The sequence below is a fragment of the Apaloderma vittatum genome, unplaced genomic scaffold (assembly GCF_000703405.1).
Source record: "Apaloderma vittatum isolate BGI_N311 unplaced genomic scaffold, ASM70340v1 scaffold22380, whole genome shotgun sequence".
NCBI lineage: Eukaryota > Metazoa > Chordata > Aves > Trogoniformes > Trogonidae > Apaloderma > Apaloderma vittatum.
The window spans coordinates 1-10,553 of NW_009696525.1; the positions used below are offsets into that span (position 1 = coordinate 1).

General features: G+C 45.6%; 1 protein-coding gene across 4 annotated transcripts; it reads left to right on the forward strand.

Annotated features, from left to right (window-relative positions):
• The first annotated feature begins 748 nt into the window (after positions 1-748).
• Positions 749-8,902, forward strand: DHDDS (dehydrodolichyl diphosphate synthase). Of its 4 annotated transcripts, XM_009875232.1 has the most exons (9): positions 749-842; positions 1,782-1,898; positions 2,507-2,649; positions 3,487-3,603; positions 3,786-3,887; positions 4,546-4,660; positions 6,549-6,656; positions 8,167-8,169; positions 8,424-8,660. In XM_009875232.1, exons 1-9 carry the CDS (start codon positions 780-782, stop codon positions 8,658-8,660), a joined length of 1,005 nt encoding a protein of 334 aa, XP_009873534.1. In that variant the 5' UTR covers positions 749-779. The 4 variants fall into 4 exon arrangements, with proteins under 4 accessions (XP_009873534.1, XP_009873542.1, XP_009873557.1 ...); XM_009875240.1 differs by lacking the exon at positions 8,167-8,169 and having other exon boundaries at positions 8,424-8,902; XM_009875255.1 differs by lacking the exons at positions 3,487-3,603; positions 8,167-8,169 and having other exon boundaries at positions 763-842; positions 8,424-8,902.
• Positions 8,903-10,553: the final 1,651 nt, after the last annotated feature.

Below are 10,553 nucleotides of genomic sequence, written 5' to 3' on the forward strand. Positions count from 1 at the left end.
CCTTGCCTTAATGTTTGTGGCTGCATCTGTGGCAAGACATCCCTTCCTGAGAGAAGAGGCCGAGAAGGAAAAATTAGTGCAGTCAGTGTAATGTGAGCCTGCTTCGGTCCCTGGGTGGGTACCAGAGGCTTGGATCTGGACTGTTGCCACCATAGCTTTGTAGCTGCTTTCCTATGTCTCTCAGGATTACCAGCTGAGAGAATTGAAGGTTAATGTGGAATTTCAGCGAGCTCTGTATCTTCTTAGCTCAGACCAGGTCTTAATATTTGGTATGTAGATAACATGGTTAAAAACCAATATTTTTACATCTCCAGAGGCTAAAGTCCTCTACTCGTGAAGGAAAAGAAATATCAGTGGTGACATAAGTGCCGTGTAGTTTATAGACAATTACTTCATTTGAAGGATTTTCAACAGCTTCAACACAAAAGCGTTGAAAGTCAGTTTGTGCCACTGCCACCCTGTGACCCCACCGGTGGAAGCCTAAACTGTGGGTCTGTGCTAACTCACCAGCTAGTTTGGCTGGAAGGTGTTTTTTTCTTGCTATCAGCTGATGCAGAATCTACTCTGGTAACAACTGGAAAATTCCAGAGCTCGTTTCTCAGCTCTGTTCCTTGAAGGACTCGCACAAATGTTAAAAAGGCTCCAAAGCAGTGAGTCAAAGCTTATTTTTCCAAGGTGTTGGTTTGTAGTTTTGCTTTAGGCTCAGACAGAATCTTCCCTACCTCTAACCCCTTTATTTTCATCTTGCCCTTGAAAAGGAAAGGAGCTCTCGGTAAAACATGTCGTGGATCAGAGAGGGCGAGCTGACCATCATAGAGAGGTTTTGTGCCAACATCATTAAGGTAAGGATTGAACTGGGTTCCCTGTGGTAAAAGAACTGTCAGGTTCACCAGGGTTCAGAGTGGAACTGTCTCAGTGCCTGCTCTGCCCTAGAAAGGAGGTGTTGCAAGAGCGCGTATTAATGTTGGCACTGGATGTACATCCCTAAACAGCATCCGAGGACAGAAAATTAATTAAGCTTAGTCTTGCAAATGAGCAAGGCTGTAGGCAGGGCTTGCCAGTAAGGAGCTTAACACTCCAGGCTTCCATGTTTTGTGTCCTCAGTGATGAAGGCAGGGAATGGGAGGAGGCAGAGGAGCAAGATGGTCAGATTATGACTCTTAAGAAATGAAACTGGGTTTCTGCTGGGTAGAATAACTCACTAGTTCCAGGAAAATTCTGTCCTTGCTCAGCAGAGTCTTGAAAAAGGTAGTGCTGCTACCCTTCTGTCAGAAGGATCTGTGCAGACCTAGTGAGGTCAGTGGGAAGGAATACTCCTCTTCAGTGAGAGAAAGCCTCATGACTTTTTCTTGGTTGTTTTCTCTTCAGTTAATTGTGTCAGTGAAAATGCCCTTCAGCTCTGAAATAAAAAATACTTAAAATTACGGCAGCATAAACCTCTGTGCCCTGCCCCGTGGGTGCAGAGCAGTAGCTGTGGCAGTGCTGCTCTCTCTCCTGAGCGCTGCAGTTTTCCATCACGTGATAGAAGCAGGGAGGCCAAAGTTGCTTTTCAGTTTACGCAATTGCCGATACTGACGTGCTTTTTAGAGCCTAAACTGGGATTAACAGAGGTAATTAGCACCTTACTCTTTCCAGCTCCAGAGCTGAAGCTGGGAGGCACACACTGCCCTCCTACGAGTAGGCAGTGCTGCCAGGAACAGCGGGGCTGAGCTCTCCGTGATGCAAGATGCCAGCTCGGCTGTTCGCTTTCCTGATCTGTTGTGTTTCTCCTGGTTTTGTAGGCAGGTCCGATGCCCAAGCATGTCGCCTTCATCATGGATGGCAATCGCCGTTATGCCCAAAAGTGTCATGTGGAGAGGCAGGAGGGGCATTCGCAAGGCTTCGATAAGCTGGCGCAGGTGGGAAGAGTGGTTGTCGCCTTTAAGTTGTGTGTTGAAAGTCTGAGCTGTGTTCACCAGCTGACTTGTCGGCCCCTGCTCTGATATTTGAGTTCCCATTCTTCGCTGGAGCAAGGACTGCGCTTGGAGCTGACGTTCATCATCCGGGTTCCCGGCTTTCTGTTATTTTGCAGAGTCATTCTAATCAGCTTTTTTATTTTTCCCTCTGTTTTACACTCGATCGAAATATCTGCCTCGCAGATCTTGAAGCTTTTAATTCTGTGAAAATGTCTGAATTTCTCTGAAAATGTTTTGAAAGGTACAGTATTATATAATTTACAATGTTACCAACAAGAAGTGCTTTCCCTGACTGCATTAGTCCCGTATCTGCTGTGGATTCTCATCTTTAGCGTAGTGATATTTTCCTGCTTTCTTTAAAAGTAATCTGAAATTCTCCTCGAGTGGGTTTCATTGTTAGCTCTTGATATTTTTAATTTGATCCAATCTTGGCACAGTGGGAAGTGATGGGAAGGTTTTAGCAGTGGAGAAGCTGGATCTTGCTGCTCTGTCCCATCGTCTGAGTCTGCTTATCTGACTTTTGTTTCCCGTTATATTTCTTCTTCTTGCAGACATTGCGGTGGTGCTTAAATCTGGGCATTCGGGAGGTCACTGTTTATGCCTTTAGTATTGAGAACTTTAAACGCTCCAAGGAGGAGGTGGATGGACTAATGGATCTGGCAAGACAGAAATTTAGCCGCCTACTGGAAGAACAGTAAGAATCCTCTCATGTCTGTATCCCACAGGGTGGAACTAAAGCAGAACATGATTAAGAGGTGTTGCAGGGATGTTACAAGTTGCGAAAAATGGATTAAATTAAGCCCTTCCCCACCTCCAGCTAGAGATTTGTGTTGAGGGGCTCTGCCTACCTGGATGGGATGTGCAGCTCCCAAGCACGTGCAGACCCCCGCACACCAGATTTGTGAATCACATGGCTCACTGTGCAACAAACGGTTGGGGTAACAGCTTCCAGAGGAGCACGTGGTAACTCAAGACTTTTACTTACGGGCACATAACGTTCGTCCTGCCCACGCCAGGTTATCAAAGGAGGATGCTGTAGCAGGCACAGACGATCTCCTTGCTTGTCTGACGTTCACTCAACCCCCCCCTCTCCCACCCTCATTGATACATTAATCTTTCCTTGCACCAGAAGGTAGTTGTGTGGCTCTTTGGATGACCATTAGCCATCCTAATTTTTGATTAGTTATAGGTGCCCAGAGTCTATGGTTGTATTCTAAGTTTTCCATATATTTTTTCATAACTTCAGGTAGGAATGCCTGATCTGTGATCATTTTCTAGTCCTTCAGTTATGTCTGTAGCTGAGGAACTGGTGGGGGGAATGATCGCTTTCCCCTTGTGGAATGGTTTGGGATAATCAAATCTAAGACAGCTTTCAACACCTGCAAAACACTTCATCGTTTTCCTTTTTTCTAATTCTCACTTTTTCTGAAGCTATACCTGCTATGTGCCAGTTTTTGTTTGGTGGATGTTTCATGAGGCAAACACGGTGCTTGTGCGGTAGGGACTGATCTGTTCTTGTTGTTGGGTATAGGGAGAGGCTGAAGAAGCACGGTGTGTGTATCCGTGTCCTTGGGGACCTGCCACTTCTGCCCTTGGATATTCAGGAGCTGATTGCCCGAGCTGTGCTGGCAACTAGGAACTACAATAAGTGAGTAACATGCGGTTTAAAGTAGCTGATACCTCACGTCTTCCACTTCTATCTTAAAGTCGAGACTTGGCTGCGTGCTACACCTGGGTTTTTGTCTTGTAAGCACACATAACTAGGAAATAGTCTTCTCTGTCATCTGCTGGACTTTCCTTAGGTTATTCTTTCACATCTTCTCTTTTCAGGTGCTTTCTAAATGTCTGCTTTGCATACACATCCAGACACGAAATCAGCAATGCTGTCAGGGAGATGGCTTGGGGGGTGGAACAAGGACTGCTCGAACCCAGGTAACTCTTGTCTTTCTGTGTGAGGCTTCATAGATGAAGACTGTCTGTCTTACCGCCTACACTTTGCCAATAACCTCTCAGAAGCCAAGCGGCTCTTAAATAGATCTCATTAAATCAGCATGACTGGAACAAATGACTTAAAGTTACTATGCAATGTTTGGTTTTTATTATTTCAGTTACCATGGTGACAGATGCACAGCCAAGACAGAAGAGAAATTAGGTCCTGTGTCTGAAGTTAGTTTAAATGTGAAGGCAGATTTTATGCCACAACAATTGGCTGCTTGGCTGGCGGTCTTAGCTATGAGGTCCAACAACAGATGAATCATGAGTACTGAACTCTTCCTCCACCCTGGAGGCGATGGATTAGCTAGCTCTCTGCTCCAGATGGAAGTCCTCACCGTCCGGTTCCACCACTGTGTTGTGTTTCAAAGAGCATGGAGGGGATGCTCTCGGGGCTGAAAGAGCATTTGCAATAGCCCTTGGAGCAGACAGCAGTGCCCATCAGAAGCAAGGTGATGACTGCCTTTGGTGCAGCTCTACCACCCAGCTGCAATCCGCAGTCACCTATTTATAAAAAAACCCCTCAGTAATTCTAGTTTAGTGCCACCTCTGTCGGGTCAGGAAAGTGGTTTTAATAAGATGCATCTGTCTTTCTTAGTGACGTGTCTGAATCATTGCTTGATAAGTGTCTGTACACCAACAACTCCCCTGACCCAGACCTCCTGATTCGGACCTCTGGAGAGGTTCGACTGAGTGATTTCTTGCTCTGGCAGGTAAAGTCTTTGTTTTCTCCTTGAAATAATTCCATTTTTGCATCAGAGAGTATTCTGCTGACTCCAGGTGTAGCTGACCTGGGGGCTTTTAAACTCGCTCTGCCAGGCGTTAGGTAACTTCATGGAGGGACTGGTTGCTGCTGGAGCACCTCTGAGGAATCTGTTTCTTGCAGTTCTGCTTGCCTAAAATAGTTTGCAGCACGAGTTTGAAATTGTATCATCCTGAAAACAAATTAAGCGAGCTGACAGCTGTCAAGAAAATAGTGAATTGCTCATCCTTTTGCTCCTCTTCTCACATTTAGATAATTCCTCGTTTGATTGGTAAATTCAAAGCTTTGATTAATTTAACCTGGCAATAGGTCCCCTGGGATGAGGAAATCCCTGAAAAAAATTCTGGATTCCTGGGAGAGGTGTTTGACAGATATCACTGGAGGTGTAACCCTATAGCATACCTGCCAGTGTCAGAAGTGTATTTGACTTTCATAATGGAACAAGACTCTGCAGGACAGGTTTTAGAGATGGCGAAGTCAAATCAGCATGACTAGGTTGCTAAGCTAAAACACACTAAGTTCTTGATGCATATAAACTTCGCGTATTTGCAGTTGCAGTATCCAAAGCTGCTGCCATTTCTCTCTCTCCTGTGCTGGGCAATATTGACTTGTTGGTAACCCAAATTTTTCAGGAGAACATTGGAGTCGAGCTGCTTTACTTAAAGCTCACATCTTGCTTTACACGTACAGTTAGGAGCCAAAACTGAATTGCCTTTAAGCAACCACATGGAACGGTCCTGTTCCAAGTTGTTTAATTGGCAAGTTCACAGAAGTCAGCCAGCCTGGATTGTGGTTGCCTACAATGGCATCTCCTTCTCCTCCTCGTATTTTTGGGTGCACTGTACCCTAGATGCGTGACAATGCTGCCAGCTATCGTTTCGTTCACTCCTCTTGGTGACAGTCCTGGCAGAGATGCCTCGGAGACCAAGCTTGTGACCGGTGAAGCATTGCTGAGGAAGTCAGTGCTGGCCTGGTGCCCTCCTTCCGTGCCGCGGAAAAAGGAGCAGCAGAAGAGAACGCGGTGCTTGTGCTCCCGCTCTGCCAGCGCACACACCAGAGCGTTAGCGCAAATTTCCCTTCACTAGCAGTCATGTGTATCCTGACAGCCCCAGAGTAGGCGTGATTCTCTGATGTCAAAGAAAATGTCCTTATGGTTTGTTTTGGGGTTTTTTTGTTTTGTTTTTTAGAATTTCCACTAAGATTTTCTGCAGCATTATTAGTTTCAATTCCTGCAGAGTCCTTCTAAGTTAGTTTTTGTAGTAATGGTCACAGGAGCACATTTAGCTGAAACTTTGAGGCACTTGATTGCAAAAATAGGTTTTAACTTTAAAGCCTTTGTCTTTCAGCTCTAAGAGATGTTCAGTGCACCACAACTCTTAGATTCATTAAGCAGTTTAAATGCCACGAGTGGGCAGTGAGGAATATCGTTTGATGAATGGCTTGAATGTCATGTCCTCATCTCAGTTCATCTGTTACTCCCTTAACTCAGCCTTTGGTAGTCCAGTGTTGCTATTTTAGTTTTGTTGTAAGTCCGTGATGCTTAAGCTATTAAAAATACCTCTGTGAAGACTAACATAGCATTAGAAAGAATTCTGCTGGTATCTTTTTGGGAATGGATGAGTAGCATCCCAGCATTGAAAACTAATTAGAAGGACTCTACATTGTGCAATTTCAAATTCTTCTGGCTGCTATTTATTTCATTTTGAGTAGAATCTGATAACACAGCCTAGATAAAAATCTTTAGGGGGGAAACTGGCATAGTTTGACCAACAGAGCTGTATCTCGCTGACTTTTCCCTTGCTAGATGATTAACTTGTTGGTGATCTTGCTTTCTGCAGACATCCCATTCATGCCTGGTGTTTCAGTCAGTCTTGTGGCCAGAATATTCCTTTTGGAACTTGTGTGAGGCTATCCTGCAGTTCCAGATGAACTACAGCACTTTACAGGTAAGGGAGCCATAGGGAAATGGAAAGTTCAACACCACATGTCGCCTGCACAGCAACGAGCTGGAGCTCAGGTGAGGGCGTGCAAAGTGAGAACAGAGGAATTGTTCATTCAGTGTGGTTAGTTAAGATCGTGTTTCGGCAGCAGCTAACGCCAGATGTGTTGCTTCCCCTGTACTCAAGTGGCTTGTTAGAGAATCTTAGCATGTGGGCAGGCTCCTCTACTTTGGGGAATACCTCAAGTGTCCGAAGTCACCACTGTCTCTCTCTTACTCATTGCTCGTTCCACCAGCTGTAAGTGTCTGTCCCTGCTCCTCAGCTGACAGGACAGCACAAGTGATGGCTCCCGATTAGCTGCAGGGTAAAATCAGCCAGCTGAGCTCAAACCGCTTCAGTGTTCAGGACCCCGGAGGCAGTTACGGTGTGGGTAAGCAGCTGGATGGAAGGTTTGACAAGGTAGATAAAAACCCTTGATTTTGATGTATTTGACAAAAGATACCCTCCTTCCATCAACTCAAACAGCATCACGTGTGATGGCCATCTTCATTTTCCAGTTAGTCTGCTGCTCAAGGGAGTCTCCTAGCTGGTTGGTGCTCACCATCTAATCCCAGGATCACCTATAACCTGCTTTTGGTACATGATAGCGAGACAGTGGAGCTGTTGAGGGGCAAGCGTGCCCTATGGAAGTGGTCATGTCCAGTCTTTCTTGGTGAATAAACAGAATTTCACTTTGTTCAAGGGTAAAAGGCTGATGATCTTTGCATTTCAAATAAGCTGAGCTACAGCAGTGGAGGGCTATCAGTTCAGTGGGCTTTCTGGAGGTGGGAGCATTTCTACTCTCATTCCCAGCGAAACAAAAGCTAATTTACAATGCCAGAGCATAGACTACTGACTTGAGTGCAGGGAGAGTGTTGTGAAGAGTGAGTCAGGCTCTCATTAGAGTAATTATTTCTTCTTGCTTGTTTGAAAGGCCAGTGCTCCCTAACTGCATGTATCTGTCAGGTTATGTCACAGTGACCAGTTTTAGTCTTTAAAAAGGAAGGCTTAATATTCCCGCATGCAGGTGTGTTTTTTGCTGTTGGAGGCTGCAGACTAGGATATGTGCAATAAGAAGAAATCCAGATGTTCTCCCAAAATGCTTCGAATACTTGAAGGGTAGGGAAGGGTAGCTGCTGGTTTTACCTTTCTCCTGCCCATCCTGCTTTGTCTCGAGCCGGTACATTATTAGATCACAGGCATTTGGGAATGCTGAGCCCACTCATGCTTCTATGCTGAAGCTGATTAGCTCAATACCTGATCATCAGCTCAAAGAATTGCCCCATAAATCATTGTTCTGAATCCCCTAAAACCTTTCAGCTGCCATGTGAACAGGATCAAAGATTCTATGATGACACTGGCGAGGATAGCTTGTGTGCCTGCCCGTCGTTTGAAAGTCCTCTTGTAAGGTGCTTCTCTCTGATTCCAACATCTGAGGGTTTTTCCACAATCTGTCCTGACCTTTGTCTGTTTTAAGCAGGTGTTAACGCTGTGAGCAGACTTGCATCTTGGGGAGAAGTTCCAGAAGGGTATCCCTGTGGGTTTTTTTCATAACCAATCATGCAGGCTGCCTCAAAGTGGAGGGGGCAAACACAGAGCCACACATCACTTAACCTGCAGGCTGGTGGTCAAGCAGAGGCTGTTTCTTCCGTAACCTGTGCTGCCTTGCGTCTGTACCACAGATGAGCTGAAAGGCCTGGTAAAGTGCTAACGCTTTCCTGCTTTTCACTCTAGAAGGCCAGAGACTCCTACATGGAGGAAAGGAGGCGACAACAGATGGAAAGAGATCAGGCTTATGTGACAAAGAAGCTGCAGCAGGAGGGTTTCGCGTCCCACGGAGACTCTCGGCGCCGACGGACGCTGTTGCAGAAATGCACCGCCATGCGGGAAGAGAGAATCCAGGGCTTTCTACAGGCACTAGAGCACAAGAGAGCGGACTTCTTTGAAAGATTGTGTACGGTGTCTGCATGACATAGGTGCTGGGTGGTTCTTGGGAAGACAATTTTTAACAGCATTAGAGGGAACAGCTGCTGCCCAGAGGAATTCGAGATGGGGATGCAGGGCTGCTGTAGGACTTTACGTCCCTGCTGGCCCTGTCTGAGGGCGGGGACAGAGTACTGTGAACCTTTCTAGTTCTGTGAACGCTGGTGGGGAAGGTAATGCCGTCCTTCTGTCTCACCTTCCTGCCCCTGATGATGGAGAATGCACGTACCACGCCATATCTCTGCTGCTTGGTACTTTACAGGCCTGGGTGTTTTGGTGAGAAGTTGTTACCTCGAATGAGCCTCCAGTTCTGTTTGACTCCTTGTGACTTGGCCCAGGCAAACCAGTTCAGTTCTGCTAAATCTGTGGCTCTGCAGCAGTGAACCTTCTGTTGAGATTTCTGCTGCTGCCCCGTAAAGGGAGCTTTGCTTTCTGTTGGGAGAGGATCATTCCTGGTGTAGAAGTGAGCCCTGTGCCAAGTGGTGGTAGAGAGATTCCCCTCTGCCCACTCCATGGTAGCATCTTGTCTTTTTCTCACATTGCTGGTTTTGTATGTGCTCTTGGCTTTCAAAGAGCTAAAGAGAGGTGATGTCAAGCTTGCCATAAAGAAAAAAAAGATACTCCAAAGCTTCACCAGATCTTGTGATCCCTTCTGAGCACTGTATGTGGGGAAAATCCAAATGTGCTGATGTTGAAACAGATTCCCTGTGCTTCCAAAAGGCTCTGAGCAGGCCAGGAAGGAGGATTGGTTGGGAAGTCACTTCATGGCTTAAAAAGAAAAAGAAGCTAGCTGAAAGCAGGCGATGGATACTGTATGCCAAATCCAAGACCTCTCTAGAGCTATGACTTTTAACATCCTGTTTCCAGGGAATGAGGGTGGACTCAGCTCAGGAACACAGTAGCCAAAACCAACCTCTGACCCCAGCCAAAATGGTTTAGAAGGGCTGTTTAGCTGATTGTAATGGGAGTGGCCGGAGCAGCTGTGGAGTGTTGTCGGTTCTCAGTTTTCCATCGGCAGGGAGAAGGACTAGCTAATTTCCAAGAGTGTTTCCGTCTCCACATTCTCCTGATTTCCGTCCCTATGGTCGCAATAACAGAAAATGTCTTGATTTTTGTTTCTGATGCACTCACAGGTGCAGCAGTACCAGCTGTTGCTGGTTTTAAAGTGTTCCTTTTTACCTCCAAATGAAAACTAGAAAATGCAGATTTAAAAAGCTTGTGGGTGCTGCAGATGCAGCACTTTGAACGTGATTGTGAAGAGGATAACTATATTGTCAAGTCGTGAATAAAGCATATTCATAACAATCTTATTTAAAAAAATATGCTGAATGCTTACAAGTTTGTAGAGCTTTTTTATTCTAAGGTGTAATGAACTTGGCATCCAGGTCTAATATTGTATTGTTTAACCTGTGGTGGACCCCTGCTCTGATTCTTGTTAGACTAAAAATGATTTGAAGGCTGTGTTCTTTTTACAGCATAGTGTGAACAATTTGCCGATACCCCACAGCGTGGCCGAAGAAAGTTCTGTGCACGTACATCCTCTTGCGTAAGTAGCAAACAGGACCTTGGATAAAAGCATGCTGAGATGGTGGCAGCTGTTGATTTTAAACTTCTTTTTGCTGTATTTTCCTCTGTCTTCACATTTCAGGAAGCTGTCTGTGGAAATAGTTTACTGTCCCTGAGATGGAGCACCCTTCAGTTTGCTTTGCCAGGCTGAGGGGGAGACTGTTTTCTACCTGAGAATATATTTTTGCCTTAAGGAAAAAAAAAAAAAAAGGTTTTCACTTGTGCTGTGATGATATAGGTGACCTAAGCTACAATGGTGGTTTTCCACGGAGTTGCAGATGGGGTAACTGAAGGATCTGGTTTGCAGAAGGCTTG

Excerpts from the sequence above, each read along its gene's own strand:
- DHDDS (XM_009875232.1), top strand. The coding sequence starts at position 780 with ATGTCGTGGATCAGAGAGGGCGAGCTGACCATCATAGAGAGGTTTTGT. Across the intron at positions 2,650-3,486 it reads AGCCGCCTACTGGAAGAACA|GGAGAGGCTGAAGAAGCACG; the intron begins GTAAGAATCCTC and ends TGTTGGGTATAG. Across the intron at positions 3,888-4,545 it reads CAAGGACTGCTCGAACCCAG|TGACGTGTCTGAATCATTGC; the intron begins GTAACTCTTGTC and ends TGTCTTTCTTAG.